At 41.8% G+C, this 19,144-nt stretch overlaps 1 protein-coding gene across 1 annotated transcript in view; it reads left to right on the top strand.

Moving 5' to 3' along the window:
* The window catches only part of ppp2r5b (protein phosphatase 2, regulatory subunit B', beta), a gene marked incomplete at both ends in the record, with an annotated part of 36,064 nt that overhangs the window by 3,714 nt on the left and 13,206 nt on the right, over positions 1-19,144 (top strand). The window contains 2 exons of the mRNA XM_084547126.1: positions 16,431-16,627; positions 18,595-18,696. Of these exons, the coding sequence (XP_084403252.1) occupies positions 16,431-16,627; positions 18,595-18,696 (299 nt within the window). The remainder of the gene's footprint in view (positions 1-16,430; positions 16,628-18,594; positions 18,697-19,144) is intronic.

Here is a 19,144-nt window from a genome sequence, read left to right as displayed (position 1 = left end):
GCACATATACTCGCATTCAACGGCACTTCACCCCTTTGTGGACACTGTGTGGTTGCACTGTTCTGCGTTTGCATGTAAATGGATATGCTTCTTTAAAACATGGACTTTACAGTGGAGTCTTTCCTTGGAGGTCTGATTCTTAGAAACACAAGAGACTCTCTCTTGAAGCAGTTTTCTATAAACTATCTCACATTTCTGTAGACACTGGTGCTGCTTACAGCCACAAATTGTCATATGAAGCCTCATACTGATCACTGTCTTAATCACTATTAGCACTTTTTTCATCGTCTTAGTGTTCTCGCTAAAATATGGAGCTTTAGTGTAAGTACTGCTGACATTCTTCAAACAGGGCCCCAGATGAGATAATGATTAAGTCACAGAGCGGCACCAGGGCTCGATAAACTTTGTGTTTCTCTGGGATTCAGGCAGACTTAAAGTATTTAATATCAGCTGTCACGCTGTATCTGAGCCACCAGACCCATATCAAAAATGCTTTCCGATAGGGACTGTGAGAGCAATCCCTCCCCCTCTCTGTCTACACTTTAACCATTACATTACATCATAAGATAGTTGAGGATGGTGTCCAGTAAAAAATGGGCTGGCAGTTAATGGTTCCAGAAAGCAGCCCACAAGAGCTGCTGTCATCTTCCTAATGTTTCCATTCGTACACAAGCAGAAATCGGAGTGCAAGCAAGAAAAACAACGGATATTAGCATTCAGTATAGAAGATGAAATGTAGGAAACTCAAGAGAGTCCAGTTATCCTTGCTTGATATCTTAGATATACCATGAGTCTCTACAGGCAACTGCAAGAAGTCGAAGATTTCAGTCCAGCTTGATTTGAGACCTATAGCCGCTAGTGGTTACAGCAAATACGGTTTAATGGTTTAATACTAAAGGTCACAGAAGTCTGGGGGGCAGCAAAACAAACTACTGCCGCTTTAATAAAGGACTGAGACAGTAATTCTTCCATCATTCTGTGAGCAATTATGATCTAATACGCTGGACAGGATATGTGTCTGCAAACTGGCTAGAGGTAGGAGGCAGCCTGTCGCCTGCAGCTCTTCATCTAACAGCTCATTGTGACTGCTCGTTGGGCCACAGGCTCAGTCATTATTGCCTTATTGTACCTCCTTCAGCATTGGATAGTGATTTATTGATTTAAAGGGGAACTACCGCTTTTTACAACCAGGACCTTATTTCTGGCATAAAATACGATCGTTTACTCACCCATATAACTTTGGTGTTATCTTTTGTCATTCGGACGATATTTAGATCCGCGTATATCCATATAGTGGGAGTGACTGGGGCACCGAAACACTCGTTCATTTCACCAATATTTTGTTATCATACACTAGTGCTATTCTCCGCTGAGTCCGAAGTTACCTGTTATCATCATCCGGGGTCTGTAGATTGACCTGCTAATCTCTGACCTGGATGATGTCATCTCTGTAATTTGCTACTGCTAGTTTTTTGCAACATGGCTGAATATTTTTCCGATTCTGAGGTTGTGTGCGAATAGATAACAGGTAACTCCGGACTCAACGGGGAATAGCATTGGCGTATCATAACAAAATATTGGACGATAAATGAACGAGTTTCGCGGCAGATAATGCGTTATTTAGAGACTGCGTTTCGGTGCCCCAGTCACTCCCACTATATGATATACGCGGTTGTAAATATCGTCTGAATGACAAAAAATAACACCAAAGTTATATGGGTGAGCAAATGGTCGTATTTTATGCCAGAAATAAGGTCCAGGTTGTAAAAAGCGGTAGTTCCCCTTTAAGTGAATATCTTCAAGGGTTGCCACTGACCACTTACAGATTAATAAACTAATTGTGTGAACTTAGCTAGATTGCTAAACAAGCTAGCTAGATGGCTCTATCCGCTGATGTTTTTTATCCTTCAGGAGATACAGTCATATCATACAGAGTATATTTGTCCCTCAATGCCTCTTATTTACTCTAACACGGATCAAAATGTAGCCCAAATGTAAGAAAATATCAGCCCCTAGATAACTGCGCTGCTGTTCAGAACAAGTAACAGGTTATATTTTGTAAAACGATGCTGTTTGTTGCAGATTTATCTCCTGGTTGCCGTCCGCCATGTCTTCAGTTACAGTGTGGCTCTGTGTCTAACCAGAGAACATGCTCTTAGCTCAGCGCTTCTCCCCAGCTGCGATGCTCTCCCCTGGGGCCACAGGCACCAGCCTGGCTTCACAGTCACGGGTGTTGTGCTGTCGCTGGCAGGCTAACCAGACTAAGGTCACATTCCTGCCCAACATCCAGTCAGCAGATTAAAAAAGAAACTTGTGATTTATAGCTTGGTCTCACATCAAACAGAGTTCGCACGAATGTGGACAGGATCACTGTTACTGAAGAAAATGTTTCTGTCTGTCAAAACCGGGTCCTGCAACTGCAGTAACCCAGGCATCAGTAGATTCCTTGCTTTTGACCTTGAGATAGATTTAATTCCCTCTGTAGCTAAATGCAGACTTTTGCTCTGGTTCCTCTTTTGCTCCCCCTGTAATGCCTAAAATGCAAAACACATCTAATTATTACCTGGATATGACAAGCACAACCAAGGTGTAGTGCAATTAGAGTCAGCCTTTCAAAACCTTTAGCCTTGCCATTTGATTTGACTTACTGTGAGCAAGAGTCGTCTAGGTGCAAATCCAATCCATACAGCGTGGTAATTTCTGTGAAAAAGTATCGACCTGGGGGATAAAACATGTCATCAGCAAGGATAGAGACATCATAGTAGAAGCATCGTTGCTATGTGTAGATGTATCAACAACCGTGAAAGAAATATCACAAGTAGAAACTGGATCGGAGTAGTAAGAAACGTAATTACACGACTCCGAATAGAAAAATCGACAATGTGAATGGAAGTAAATGCGTCTTCATTGCGGGTGGTAATGTTATCACTATGCATACGAACGCAATGATGACTTATAGAAATGTGATCCAAATAGCAAACTATCATGATAAGGGGTTTGGAGGTTGGGAATAGTTTTTGGCCTTTGTGGCTTTTACTGGCCAAGAGGATGATATCTTACAAACACTTCAAATGTTTATTGAGGGCTGAGTTAGGGTTTGGGATTGTATGAAGTGCTTAAGTATGCAGCGTGATCACAAGATGCTCTCTGGGCTATCTTGGGATTTTGGGGAACGTTGTTCCTGCCAGCAGCTAACTCAGCAGGAGCTCAGAGAGAAAACACACAAAGCAGAGATTCTGCTCAGCCCGGTCCAGCGGCACGTTATGCAGGCACTTGCTGCTGAACACTTTTACTAAGCTCTGTTCGCCTTTTTGATTACAGTAAATATACACACCAATCAGGCATAACATTAAAACCACCTTCCTAATATTGTGTAGGTCTCCCTTGTGCCTCCAAAACAGTTGTGACTCATCAGAGAATAGACATGGGCCTTCTGAGGGTGTCCTGTGGTGTCTGGGGACAGGATGTTATTAGTGGGGGGCCTTTGGATCCTATGGGTTGAGGAGAGGGGCCTCTGTGGATCATCCCACAGATACTTGAATTTGGAGGCCAGGTTAACACCTTGTTCTGTCCTTCATGTTTTTGTTTTTTTTGAGTTGTTCCTAAAACGTTTTTGTGTGTGTGCCTGTGTCAGGCTGCATCCTGCTGGGGATGGCTGCTGCCATCAAGGAGTGTCATTGCTATGGGGTGGGGGGGCCTGGTCTGGTCTAGGTGGGTGGTACATGTCTAAATATAACCACATGAATGCCAGGTCCAAAGGTTTCCCAGCAGAACATTGTATTGTCACAAGATGATCAATGTTAGTGGTCATAATGTTATGCCTGACAGATGTATATAGAGAGGCATAGTCCTGGCCATTTCGACGGACAACATTTTGGAAAAAAATATGTTGAATTGTGATCATTTTGCAAGTCAAAAAACTTTCACAGTACACTTTAAGTTTTGTGTGAAACCGTACAGTGAACTGAATTTCTCATCTTGCAGAATGTGCATCATTAACACCAACATGGCTGTCACCTCGGAATATCCTGAAAGTATTAAAACCAGTGCTATTTGTCTGTGTAGATCTTCGGGTAGCTTGGAGACATATTGTCTGTGACTTTAAAGATGTCAGAAAATAATGGGACTTTTTACACTGACGTGACTTTAGGTTGTGTCGGAGTTTTAAGCAGTTTTACCCAAAAAATCCTTCTTATCCTTCCGTCTTTTAAAATGACAGAAAGCATATATATATATATATATATATATATATATATAGCAGATCAGGCAAAACAAACAGGATCAAAGACTTATTTGTCTCTTACTATTAACTAGAGTATATATTTTTCTTAAGGGACAGGACCTAGGATGGCATGACAGGAGTACCAGCTTATAAGAGAGGTGCATCATTTCATAAATGTGTTAATTAAGGCATTACCAAACATGTCTCTGTATTTAGAAGTCACTTAATGATCACATGAAAACCGAGTATCACCAGAGGCTTAGTTCTGTCGTCCTAGTCAGAGAGACAGCTAGATTTTGTCGGCCTCTCGTCCAAGTTTTTCCACATCTGCTTCTCACAGTCAACCGTGGTGTTGGATTTCTTCTCATCAAAAATTCATACCTAGTTGTTTATTATTATCTCCCACATCGCCAGTGTGAAAGCAGCAAAAAACTGCAGAACAGCAGCGGGCCTAATTGCTGTTTTGAAAAGAAATCAACACGCTAGGCTCCAATACCCTTATCTGGGTGTGCTGAATACTCAAAACAGCTCAAACTAACGAATCATTAATAGGAAAGCACTCACATCTAATAATTAATAGAAATATACAAACTGCCTTCAGTGTGGAAACTGGCTGCAGCGTTTCTAATTGATATTTTAACCATGCAAAATAAACACCCCTATAAGTAAATAGCCATGCATGATGCTCTCTGTCCTTGACATTTTCATCACTGGGTGCCAGCAGCAGTGACTTTTCAAAGGGGCTGCTGAGTGGCTTCAGATAGCTCCATCAGGCCCTAACGGGATGTTGTGTGAGCTAGGAGTGTCCTGTTCCTGCACAAAACCCATCCTTTGGTGAAAGCATTTAAGCATCTCTAAAAGCCTTGCAGATATAACACAATCACAGACAATGTGAGTGAATCGGACTTTGTTGCAGAGTAGAGTAACAGATGGCGAGTTGAAGCTAAGTGGGATAACCAGGAAGAAATTAAATGTTGTTATATGTTTTTATGTTCAGTTTATGTGCTCTCTCTCCCCTTTAAGATAGAAATAATGATCTCTGTTGAAGAGCAGCAAGTGGTCAGTCGAGTCAGCTAGTATTTGCCTGATTATGCTGTCACCCCACTGGATGCCGTTTACCAGGTCAGAGTATGTTTTTGCAGTGCTTCTGTTCATGATATGAAATGCATTTGAAATGCTCTCGCTGCTGTCTGCAAAAGTACAAAAATACACTGCGGCTTGTGTTTCATAATGTACTCAGAAATGGCCCATTTTCACAGCTAACAATGAGGGGATTAGAAGGACGACATGCCAACAGACATGCATATGGAAATCTTAAAGAACGCCTCGTGAGACATAATAGAAATATAACAGAGGGAAGGATATCTTTCTAAGGACATGCTGCACCAGCCTTATGTCGGTATAGACATACTGTAATAAAGTGTTAAATTTAAAAACCCGAATAAGAACATTTGTTTTGGGTTTATTTTCATGTCCTTGTTCGGCCAGGATTTGCGCTAAAACAGAAGCAAGCTATTAGCTACGTAGCATATTAGCTGCTTCTCCATTTTGCCTTAAACTCCTCTCTGCTGTTCAAAACAGGTTTTGGATGAGTTTTAACAAATAAACACATTGAATTTAAACTTTAATTCATTCATTTATTGATCACATAAGCAGCTGACGTTGCTAACTGCTAGTTGGCAAAAAAACGGTAGTTAGCTAGCAGCATAGCTTGGAGCGTCACTCTTTTTGGCTAGTGTGTTTGCAGTTAACGTCTGGCTGCACCAACTAACTAACTGCATAGACAAAGCTTGTTGAAATATATAGCTTGCAGAGAAATAAGTATGGCATTCATTATTTTGCCGTTCTGGTATCACTAGACTTTCCTTTTAGAAAAGAAAGGGCAAATATTCTCTAGTTTTAACGAGAAATGGTCCCCGTTGATGCTAACTTTTGTAAATGTGCAAAAGTATTGGGATAAAATAATGGCATAGTGTAGCACTAGGTCTAGAAGAGGGATGTGGCAAATAACCTGGTCCAGCAATAGTCATGGTACGGCAGTATTTACAGTTCCTACAGTTAATATTAGCCACCATACGTTACTGGCTACACTAGACCAATTGGAGTTTAGCAAATAAATGCTAACTGTGCTTTATTGCATAGGAACGTGATTTTTCATTTCTAAGAGTAAGCCTGTGTTTATTGTATTTATTTATTCTTTTTAAAGGTACACTTTCTCACTTCTGAACATAATCATTCACGTGACTGGTGTATTTTCCTGCTTATATAATTAGCCTACTCTCTTTTTCTTGGGGCAGTTTGTTAAAGTGGGAATGTTGAATAGCCCCATGCGAGCCGCTTATGTGCTTATGAGTGTTTTCATTTTAATTTGTCCAGAGCGTGTGTTTGTCCACATCATAATAATGAATGTAGAGAAGGCGCTGTTTTAAACGTGCTGTTTGCTGTAAAACAGTCACCTTCTCACACAGATTGTATGTGGGCGATTGAATAACTCTTTCTCTCTTTGTGTGTGTGTGTGTGTGTGGGTGTGTGTGTGTGTGTGTTAGGCAATGGCCGGCAGGATGGGCCTGGTATTGGGTTACAGAAGGCATGGAGTAGTTTTTGCTCTCTGACTGTCTCAGATCAATTAAGAGGGAGAGTGGAGGAGAAAGTGAGGCGGGTGATGAAAGAAATGGAGTGCATGAGGACAGAGGAAATGACTGAACATTAAGTTGACAGGTGGAGGGGGAACAGTGGGAGGGGTAGAGACGTCTACGAGATAAAAAAAAAAATCAAAAAAAAAAAAAAAAAGAGGCAGAGGATATTGCAGGGGTAGAGGGCGTAATGCGACGGCCAGCAATGCAATAACCACTGCTGTGTCACAGAAAAAAGGACTGATTCTTAAAGGAATACAATGATGCACGAGCGAATTCGCTTTCTGATTGAATCACCGCGAGACACACCTTTGCGTGTGTTCTTTGCTAAATATACCAGGTGTGGTTCTGAGGCTGTGTAGAGCTCAGTAAGCGAAGAATATCAAATATAGGACATGCTGAAGTGATGTGCCTTGAACTCGTTTTGAAAGGGAGTTGTTTAAGTGCAACAGCGAATTCACGTTTTTGTGAGACTTGCATTGAATCCCAACCAGGTTAGAAAAAAACATTCCTGTTCTTAATCAAGGACAATGAAGTGTGAATTGTTTTTCCTCTTGTTGGTGACAAGCAGCAGAGCGGAAAGCTGCTAATCAATTGTCGAGGATGTCTCCAGCTGAGGCGACCGTCTTCCATATTTGTTTACTAACCATTTCCAATGTGTGTTTACATTTTTTACGTTTAATATCTCGAATCGCTGAAAGTCATTCTGCAGCGAAGGCCAATTTTGACAATAGTGGCAATTTATTAATTTGCGCCGATGAAGGTGATTTTGGAAGCGAGGAAAGCTTTTAGAAAACCACAACCTGAAACAGCCATCTGATCCCTGCTCATTATGCCGTGTGGTGGAAATGTGTATTATTAGTAACATTGGATTATTTAAAGATGGGCTTAGCTCACCACTTAATCTTTTGCCATGACACAGCCTCCTCCCTCAGCCGTTGTCGCAGACAGAACGGGTCGTTTCCGTTTATGTGCCCATTGAATACAACGTATAAAGATCTCCTGTCATGTTTTAAAATCCATCCACATTAAAATCTAATGCTGTTTTTGTGCAAAGGTCTTTAGATGTGGTAGCTGTAGTAATGAGTTTCACTTCAATCTCTTTTATTTTTCAGATGGTAAGATCATCATTTGGAATAAAAGGTCTTTTATGGGTAGGCTCAAGTATAGTGGAGACAGTCATTGTGTCTTGTTTTTTACTCAGAATTTCGGCTTAAATAATAGAAAGATTATCACTTTCTTAAAAACTAGACGTCTCCCAGAAAGGACCAGCTTCCATAAACAGTGAATTCAAGGCTGAAGCACCCTGACAACCAGACAAATCTGAGAGTTCATTTCATTTGCTTCGGCGTAATACGTCTGCCTCTCCTCCAGTACAAAGTTAATTTCCACTCGAGCACTGTTGAAGCAGCAGCCAAGATGGCTACGTCAAAGGTTTTGTTGCTCTGATTAGTTGTGGGTCCATGCAATCGGGTCCATATGCACTTAGTTGTTTGCCCACTGGTACCGCCTATTGGAAATCAACTCATTTGAATTCATAATCGCTTGTTATCATGTAAATATCGGAGGCTCTGTGTTTCCACAGCACATTTTATAATATTGCATCAGAAATGTTGAATATAAAGCGATTCACTTGACGCCCATTGCACCATCAGGGTTCACCCGACTCTTCGAGCCAGCTATCAGCATGGTGGAAGGAACCGTGGATTAAGAACAGTGTAGACGTCTATTAACATACGCTCCTATCGGTCGTCGCCTCAATCGCGTTGCTTTAAAGTTCTTCTCAATGAGTTATTTAGCCAGTCATTGCTGCAACTCTCACTTTAACCGTCCACAGTCTCTTGTTGCCATGTCGCTGCTTGTCTTTTCCTGTGTTTAAAATTGAAGAAAAAAAATAAATAAATGGAAACAGCCTTTCCAGTGAAATCTGACATTGCATCCACTTAACTCATGAGACTCATCAAGAAAGATTTTTTCCCATGTGTTTGGAAACCGTCACTGTTACCGTCATTGTGGTCCTTTCAGAATCACTGTATTTCCATGGAAACATGTTGCAATACAAGCTGACACGAAAAAATTACTATAACAGAATAAAAAGTCCTTCTGCTCTTGTTCCAATTTTCTCTTGCAGATGGCCAAGGTGACTGTTTTTTCCTTTCTTTTTCTGCTCCCCGTACTTTTCTGTGTTCAAGATTTGGCTTTGCTTTCAGTTAGTGACCTCTACTTCTTCTACTCTTTTATTATAGTTAACCTAAACACCTACTGCCACCTTCTGATGAAACTATTAAGTTTATTCACTCCAAACTAGTTGGTGGAAATGTACCTAATTTGCAAAAAAAAGTCACCTATGTGCACATCTATATCAGCAGTGATTCTGACAAATGTTAATTCAGTATTCACTTTGTTTGTCCTCGTGTTTTTGCTTTCCACAAACTCCTGAGAAAAACATCAACACTGAATTTGACCCTGCAGGCATCCTGTGAAACTCAGTCTACCTTTTTGTTATTTTAGGAAGCGTGGCGGAAAAAAGTCCAGGTCTAGGATAAGACTTTAAGTAAATGGAATTTATCTTTGGCCCAAAACCCATCTGTCGACCAAATGTCATGAGAATCTGTTCATAATTTGGTGAGATCTCCTGCTGACAGGCAGACGAGCTAACTGAGAGGAATAAAACATCATATCCTCAGGAAGAGGAGCCCAGAAGTGTGCTCGTGTTTTTCTTTTCTCTCAGTAGACTGGTTATCGCTGACAGATCGTACATACAACTCTATTTACATGTCGCTAATACCCAGCTGGTCTTATTACCTATTCTCGGTACTGTCACCGAGTGACGTCTTCCTAGTATTGTCTGCTTTAATTTAAAGCAGCAGGACGATTTGTCCTGTTCTTTCCCGGCAGTTAAATTGCTGTTTACACTTCAATCTTGTTGAAAATCTGAAGATGGAGGACGTATAATCAGCCTCCGTCCTCATTCCTCTCTGCCGCTTATTACCCGGGTGGAGTGTTGTACATATTTTCTAAACAGTTCGCCATGCTGTAGTCAGATCCTGTATTAGGAGGATTAGATTATTTAGAGGCGGTTTTAAAGCGCGTCACTTAAACCCTTTAAGGTGATATTTATACTGCCCTGACTTTTACACAGCATGGCGTCTCACCTCTGATAGCTGCCGTCGCTCCCTTCTGCTATTTATAACCACGTCTTTCTCCTCTTTAGCTACCTCTTTCTGCCTCTTTCTCCCCTTTCCCTTCCCTCCCCATCCTCTCTTCCTCTCTGCGTCACTCGTATCTGTGCATTGAGTGTGTGTGCGCTTAATGACAGAGGTGCAGAGGCGGCTTGGCTGGTAGCTAAAACAGAAGCTGTCCTCCTCTTTTTTTTCTGTCTCTCTGTGTCACACTCTCAGCCCCAAACAGAATAACTGTTATTTAAAGACTAGAGCTGTACTTGCTCATTTGAAAGGAAAAAAAAAAAAAAAAAAGAGCCTCAGAGAGATGGATGGGTGGAGAAGAAGACGGGAAAGATGGAGGGAGTGAAGAGAGGGACCAAAGGGAGGAAAAGAAGGGAGGTACCTTGTGGTGGAAAGATGAGAGAGAAGCAGCAGGAGGAGGAGGAGGAGGAGGAAGGGGATGATGTCATTTTTTAACCCTATACCACTCCCCTCTTCCTCCCCTCCTGTTTCTTCCTCCCCAGATTCTTCCTACTCTCTGTGTCGCTCTCTCCAGCATGCCTATATTTAGATTTGTGCAGCTGGGTATGTGAGTGTTTGTGTTTTGATGCTGTTGCACCGTGCTTGGCACTGCGCAGTCTTAAATGTTGCTGCTCCTTTCGCCAAATTCATCCAATCCGTCTTGCCCCCTCCTTTTTTTTTTTTTTCCCCACGTCATATGCTGCCTCTTCTTTCTCTGTGGTTGATCATCTTTTAATCAGCCGCTCACTCTTCATCTATTTACTGGAGATATTGAAGATATCCTTTATTTTTCTTAAGCTCGACAAATTTCTGAGTGTCATTCAGCTCTATTATTATCCAGATCACACTGAATATTGATGTATTAATCCACATCTGAAAATAGTCGCCAATAAATGCACTGTTGACTGAGAAATCTTAAGAAATCTCTGAAAAACTACAGTTCATATACATCTCTAGTAAGAACCAATGGGCTTTGCAGTGAAGATAAGACAACATATAACATAATATCAGGTCTGTTGTTGGATCCTTCGTATTTTAGGCTTTATTTTTGTCATGAAACAATCATTGAACCAATTTTTTTACAAATGTTTATGCACACAACTTAATATACGTGCAATATTTTGACATTTTAAAAGTCCTTTCCCGCAGAGGGAGCAGTTAAAACGCCGTGAGGAATAGGAATTATACATTTTTATTTTGTTTCCCTGTGGGAAAATGTTTAAAGTCTTAGATCACTGAAAATGAACCTTTGGGAGATTTCCCTCCAGTGTTGACGTCTAGACTGGGCTCGTGACGTCAGGAAAAGTGCAGTGGCAGACCAAAACAGTGCCCGTGCCAACGTTTTAAACAGGACTTCTGACATGTTTATACAAACAGTATAAAGTGTATATCGTTACTCTTTCACCGGCGGGGAGAAGAGGGTTCAGAACAGACGTGGTGACGAACTGATAATGGCCTATTTCAGGCGTCTCACTGGGCGCTGTGGCTTTGGGTTGTGTGGCTTATGTTGGTTTTGCATGCTCATAACACTTCAGGAGGAAAAAAATACTTTAAAAAACGCTTTCATACAAGTGGGGTAGGAATAAGAAGAGAAAAATGAGGGTTTGAGACTTTATGGTCTCTGTTATTGTACGCTGAATGAATTACTTGAGGCTGTGAAGGTGACATTTAACACAAAACCTTCACATATCCGTCAGTTTAATATATAACTTATTCAGCAGCAAATAATATTCAGCGTATCTGCATAAAGTGGGTGAAGTTCAAGTAGCTTCATTGACGGCATATGCAACCTTTCCCCATTGAGTTGCTGTCAGACTCCTCTTCATGTTTTTTCATCTTATTATGTCTAAAATGGACATCAAAAACTTACCTTACGTCCTTTTTAAACACATTTTTTTTTTGGGATATTTTGATTTTCCGCCAAAGATTTTTTTTTTATTTCTTCTTAGACCGATCTCAGAAGTTAATGTGGATAATGTGTTTGCCTAACGGTGCCCGTTTACAGTAGCATTAGCATTCATATTGAGTTTAAGTCCCAATGTCAATCCAACATTCACTCTCCTTTAAGCACTGTTTTGGTCTCCACCGACTTCTATCTTATAGTTTAGTCGCTGATTGGTCCACTGTCATCCACCCACTAGTTTCTAACTCTCTCTGTCTAATGTTTAGTGCTGGTCAGGTGGGTTTAAGAGAGTTTTCAGAGACTTTCTTCCTGTAAAATTGATTAATAAGCTTCAAGACAGCTGAGAAAATCTGTGTGTTCATAATTCTCTTGTACATTAGGCCTTGAATATTCTTTATCCGCGCAGTGATATGAAGAACAGCAGCAATGTGACTATAAAAGGCTCCACTCACTTTGTATAAGCACTGAGAGCTTATTGTGTTGGGTTAATTTGATGAAGAGTGTAATAGGTTTTCTGCAGCATGACTGTGTGTTGTGTGTCCCTGTCTCTCTATTGTGCGGCATTTCTCTCGTAGATGTGTGTTTGCCGAGTGCGCGCCATGTTGATGATGAGAATTTTAATCTAAGGGGGATGATCTAAGTTAATAAAAGGGAAATAAAATATAAATACTCTACGTGCTCAGGCAGCTCGTCTCGGCAGTTACTCAGGTGATGACTAAAACGCCAATTTGGACTGTCAGAAAACATGAAAATACCTCTTTCACTTTCACTGATTAAGATCTTAGTTAATATTCTAATCACTTCCCTGACATGATATTAAATGCCGCTTTGAATAAATGAGTCTGGAGCGACCCGCGCTGACCTAATAAAAGCAGAGCCGAGAGGAAAACTGGATTTCACTTCGCTCATTATTACCTCGGTTTAATTTGCCGACCGTCTCAGTGTAAATCCTTGTAAATCTTTCTTTTTAAATGTAAACACTGTCGACCTGCATGTGGCACGACAGCAGAAAGTAACGTCAGCGGCTAAAGCTGCGTATCGTCTCATTCTCTGTGCTGCATCCGTCTGTGGCTGTTGTCTCCCTGCACTTTTCCTCTTTGTCGTTTTTTATTTTTTCCTTTCCCTTCTTCCACACTTGCTCTCACATGACCCACCGAGTCTCTTTGTTCCCTCCGTCTTCCCCACTCTCTTTATTCTCACCTCCTATATCTCCGTCTGTCTACACAAACACGCGCATGCAATTTTCTTTCCTTTCGTCTTTTCACCGCGTCGTGTTCTTTTTTTTTTTATTTTTCTTTCCTCGGTCCCAGCACGGCACATCTTCATACAATTACTCTCCATTAAAAATGGATTAGATTTCACCTTCACAGTCAGTCTACAGAGGGAGAGCAGGAAGGAGGGAGAAGACACAGAAAAAGAGGGGGGCTTAGAGAAATAAGGAGAGAAGGATGAAGAGATGGGAAGGAGAGGGAGTGGTAGGTTAGAGAAGGAGAGGAGACTCAACTCTTTCAAACCGTGCTGAACATATAAACACAGAGGTAGCTTGTTGTCGTGTAGATTTAGACTCCCATTTGCAGTTCAAAGCAGTCAGAAAGAAACGATTCACCCTTTTGGACTTTTCACACTCGTGTTTCATCACAAATGGTCAGAAAATTGTGTGAACTTGGCCATCACACGTTTTGTCCAGTCAGAGAAATGGCTCCAATTCAAGAACAAATTGACCACTCGGTGCAGCTCAGTGGATAGGCTCACAGACGTCAACAGGATGATGTAAAAATGGACAGCAACCAACGGCAGCGTGTTTACAGCGGGGTAGAAGGTTATAGTAAAGTCACAGAGGAGGTTTATGCAGACCACGTTGTAAAGATTATCCAAGGAACGGAGCAGGAACAATAAGGGGACGAGTCTTGATTGTGAGCAACCTTGATCGAGTCAGACAATCTGGACCATAATCTTGTATATAAGACACACTCGCCACATATGGATGACACAGTAGATCATAACTGATTAAATAAAACCTTCCCTGGTCAAGCGAAGGGCAGCCATCATCAATCCTCGTGCATATCCGTGCCAGAGGGAGCAGATGGTCGCGGTGTGCCCACAAGAGGTGAGGGGGTCTGTGGATGGAAATGCTCCAGTCAGCTCCCTTCGCCCCCTTCTGGGTTTCCCACCTTGGGGTTAAGAAGGGTTAAATCTAATCCTCGCCTGCTGTGTTTGTGTGTGTGTGTACGCGAGCTTTGGATAACCCTCTGTCCAACTGCACAGTCAGTCTAGACTGCTTCCCACTCGGGTAAGCTGTATTGTTTTACAGAGGGAGATTATTTGCTCAAGATCTGGAGTACACCGAGTCACCAGTAATTTAAGTGTAAGTTTCTAATGTTGGTACTCTGATGTTGGACTGCTTTGAGTTTTGGAGATGTATCTAATCAAATGGTACTATTGAATCCCACCACTACCTACATATGAACAAACATAGACACTCAACGCAGGTGGCAGAACCAAACAATGTGTAGTCCGTGTGGCATGTTGCCTTACGTTTAGTTATCACTACTTTGGGTCACATAGTCTTTTATTAATTTACTGAGCCGGCTTGTTAGAACAACAATGGAAGTTGGTATTCATGCCTACCCTTGCAATAATTTATAATCTTTTCTACGAACTATTGATTGACAAAGATCTTGCCTTTATATTTAGGACAAATATTCGGGACAAATGTTAAAAATGGCATGCTAAACTAGGCTGGTGATTATGTATTTCACCTCTCAGGATGTTTAAAATTCTATTAGCCTTTACTAGTTTGAAGAGTGCCTAAACCCCTGTGCACATGTAAAGCAAATCAGCGCCCATCGTTTTGACAGTTGGGCATTAGTGAATGGTCCATGCCCCAAAGGATTCAGAGAGGAACATTCATTCATTCATTTTCTGTAACACCAATTAACCTAATGAGCATGTCTTTGGCCGGTGGGAGGAAGCCGGAGTACCCGGAGACGGGGAGAACGTGCCAACTCCAAACAGAAAGACCCCAGTCGGCCAATGGAATCGAACCCAAAACCTTCTTGCTTGTGAGGCATCAGTGCTAACCACCACACCACGGTGCAAATGTATGGACGTAGGTAGCCCCTCTTGCCATCACTGCTCTCTATTTTATTTCACCTGACGCTCCAAACCCGCTATCAGCCTGGTGCATTTGGCAGGAACCAAACCAAAGGGTGTTTTCCCTTCAGTAAACATTTAGGAAACTCTGGAAACTCTGTGTTTGTCTCATATGCCGATCAACCGTATTAGTCGCTCCCGCTGGTCGTCGCCTGACAGCTATGATTCCTCAACTACGCCTCCCGAGTCTCGTTTGCCAAAGGTTTTGTCACCCACCATCGCTGCAACTCACTGAATATCATTGACATTTCAGGATTTCTTGGCGCCACATCGCTGCTAATCTTCTTCCTGTGTGGACGCCAGCAGGGTTGTAACTTCCAATAGATATAACCATTTGATATACGTATCGATTAGTGGAAGCTAGAGGATGTTCTCATACATGAACAATTATAAATTATTATCTCTAATGGGCAGGGATGTGACACCCAACGCAGATTGCCCACTACAGTAAGGTGCTGCAGGGGCATTTACAACATAAGCAAATACATAAATCCCTGAAAAAACTTTGCGCAGAGGATTAGCTTTTGTGTTTAAATTTATATCATTTGTCTCAATATCGATCCGTGTATTATTGCTCAGTCCAAACCTCCCATACGTCTCACTTATAGAGGAATCTAAAATGTGGATATTTCGCTGCTATATTTGGCCGCTGAGTCATCAATCATCGTGTTACTCAGAGAAAGAACCAAGCATTTCCATTTGGCTGCTGTCAAAGCTTATAACTCTCTGTTTTTTGTGTGTGCGCGCCGTTTTTTTTTTTTTCTTTCTTTTGCATGATGCATTACAGGCTGAGCAGATCAGTTTCACTCACCCCCAGGCCTGTGGAATGAGTTTAAAACTTGTCGTATGTGTCCAGTATCCTCTGGTATCAGCCGCTTTCTCTACATCTGTGGGGTTTTGGGAGGTACGAGGTTTTAGCATGACGACCGGCGGCAGGTTGTTTCATTGTGATGAACAGGTCTGAGGAACGAATCTGACAGGTAATAGGACTGAGACACAACACAGCCCTCTGAGGAGGAAAACTGTTTTGTGGATGGACATGTGTGTGTGCATGGACGCAAGCCCCTGTTTGTATGGGGGTGTGTACAAATGTGTTTGTAGAGTAATAGTCTGCTCTCGTTCCCTCATTACCTTTGAAAGAAGATCCAGCCCGTGCAATATGTATACTGCAGCTTGCTTTTTCACCTTGTCAAATGATTCTCTGCCAAACAAACACAAAGGGCTTTTCAGGAACAGGGATGGCTGCGCCTCATCACCTTTTTTTTTTTTTATCCTCTAACCTTGATATCTAACGTTTCTTTTTCTTTCTTTCTATCTTCCTGTCCGTCGTCCAGATGCCCCGGTGGCAGAGTTACACGACCTGTTCTGTAAGAAGCTGCAGCAGTGCTGTGTGCTGTTTGATTTCCTGGACTGCGTGGCCGACCTGAAGGGGAAGGAGATCAAACGTGCAGCTCTCAACGAGCTGGTGGAGAGTGTGGCCACAAGCAGAGGAGTCCTCATAGAGCCTCTCTACCCAGAGGCTATAAAGATGGTAGGAGGGGCGTTCATTTTACTTCCTCAGGCCACAAAAATCCTTTAAATAAAAACGGATAAATAAAACCCTTCTTTATAGAGTCGCAATTAGACAGTAGTTGATTGCTAGATTAGTGATGGAAGGACACATAAGGTGACATGAAGCACAATACAGATGAGTGAATGCTAACTATCCAAAAGCCAAAAAAGTAAGATTTAGGAATGGACAGTGACAAACAATGGTCGTGGCGGATGACGCCAATGGATCAATAGCAAGATGGATGGAGGGGGAAGAAAAATACAGAAAGCCAGAGATGGATTTCCACGTGTGAATCAGTCCTTATCAATTGCAACACCAGAAAGTCCAAGAAGAGAGAGAGGAGGAGAGAAGGAGGAAAAAATAGTGGAGGTGGATAGTGATATTCAGCAGATGCTGCCTTGGGAGAGGAGAGGAGGGGAAAGGAAAGTGGAACGGCTAGAAATGGTGCTAAGGAGCAATAGGCTGCACAGATGGTGAATAAGAGAAGAACAAAAAGGAAAGATGGAGTGGTGTGTGGTGCAGAGTATGGACACCAGAGATCCCAGAGGACAGAGAGAAGGGGGAGAGAGAAAGGAGGCCGGAAAGGGAATCCAGCAGTGGGTATAGCTTATGTAATAGAGTCGCTATACAGTAAGCCCAGAGGATGGGAAGATGCTGATAGGACAGAGGATGGGGGTGGAAGGAAAGTGGAGAAAAGGTTTTTAATGTGTGGCTATAAATTCTATAATATAAGTATGTAATAAGTGCAAAGGTTAGAGCTAAGTGGCGCGGCGCAGGATTAGTATATGTAGGAGAAAGAGGGAGGCCAACGGAGAAAAGCTTGATCAGGTTAAGTGGCGCATTGCACAAATGAGTAACTAACAACTGTCAAGTCTGAAAAGTGTGTTTCTAAATAGAGAACAAAAATCTGTTAGCATTTCTGTGAAGTATTCTTACCTGGTGGTGCTTCGAGTTAACGCTAACTTCTGCTTCTTGCACCATAAACAAAAAAAAATCTTCACAAACATTAAATATGAAAGAGATATTGTACAGTACATGTAGTAATGCATGTTGAAGTGTGAGGAAAACAGGCCGAAGGGAAAAGAGAGAAGTGGGGATGAAAATATGACCGGACGGAGGAGGTACCGAGAGATTCAGTGCATATTATCTTTACAGGATTTTAAAGTGCCACTGGAAAAGGAGAGATTCTGTGAATAATTTGGAAACCTTTTTAAATCCGAGCGAGATTTACACAGTGCCTTGAAATGAGCGAGTAAAGTAGCGAGTGGAAGTGCATTTGCTGAATAAATCATGACGTAGCGAGCAGCCGCTGCATGACTTATCAGTTGTTTCTTATAACACGGCCTGTGAACGGCGTCGGAGGACATGGCCGACGGTAGCTGAAGTTGCTTGGAAACTGAAAACAGTACAGTTATTTTTTTACCCCCATGCAAAAGCTTCTTCTGTTTTTTTGTCATTTGACAGAGCGGCGCAATACCACCACTAATAGCTTATTTATTTATCTGAAAGTTGGCCCTGCATATAATCTGAGTAGTGACAAAAATCTCCTAAAACAAATGATTCAACAGATGGTCGTTAAACTATCATGAAAGTGCCGTCCATCGTGTTGAAATGTCGGCTGGATGAAGTACGAAAATAGGTCAAAGCCTCGTCTGCCATGACTATAAGAACTCAGTTAGGAATGTTTTAATCAGACATTCAAAGAGGCGATTTTCTTTAAATAGACCTCTCTGTTTTCTCTCCTGAAATGCTGTTCATGATTTTCACAATTAACAAAGATGCATTGTTTGTCATTTATTCCTCACTAATCGCTTTGTCTACCTCCTTCCTGTATACATTTCCCTCTCTCCTACCCCACTCATTTTTCCACTTCCACACGCTGCTCCCATCTCCTGTATCCATTGCTTCTCTCTTTCCTTCCTCCTTCCGCGTTCGCGATTTAACAGATCTCGGTCAATATCTTCCGGACTCTCCCACCCAGCGAGAATCCGGAGTTTGACCCGGAGGAAGACGAACCCACACTGGAAGCTTCTTGGCCGCATCTGCAGGTACTCGGAGATTAGCACTGTACATGCACACATTAACATAAACATGAACATATTCTGTGGATTTATATTATTTTATCTAATTTAGCTTGCAGAGGTAACAAGAAAATGCTGACTTTGGAATTTGTTTACCATAAAACTTGTGCTGTTAACACAATGCAGTGTCAGTTAGCGCTAAGAAAAATGTGCCATGCTACACATTATATATGCAGCACAGTGGCGATCCTAGACTCTGGGTGCCCAAGGCAAAGCAGCCACAACACCCCCCCACCCCAATCCCACATGCCCTGCACTGCTATAAATACACTTGGTTAATGGAGACTGATTAAACGACATAATCATACATGTATTAAAAAAAAAAAAACACCATCCATACACATATCTGAGTGTAGGAGAGATGTGTGAATATGTAACGTGAATTATTAACTCACAACATTGTTTAAGAACTGCC

The sequence above is a fragment of the Chelon labrosus genome (genome assembly GCF_963514085.1).
Source record: "Chelon labrosus genome assembly, chromosome: 1".
Lineage (NCBI taxonomy): Eukaryota > Metazoa > Chordata > Actinopteri > Mugiliformes > Mugilidae > Chelon > Chelon labrosus.
The sequence above is the reverse complement of the archived record's forward strand: the minus strand, read 5'-3'. Positions and strand labels throughout refer to the sequence as shown.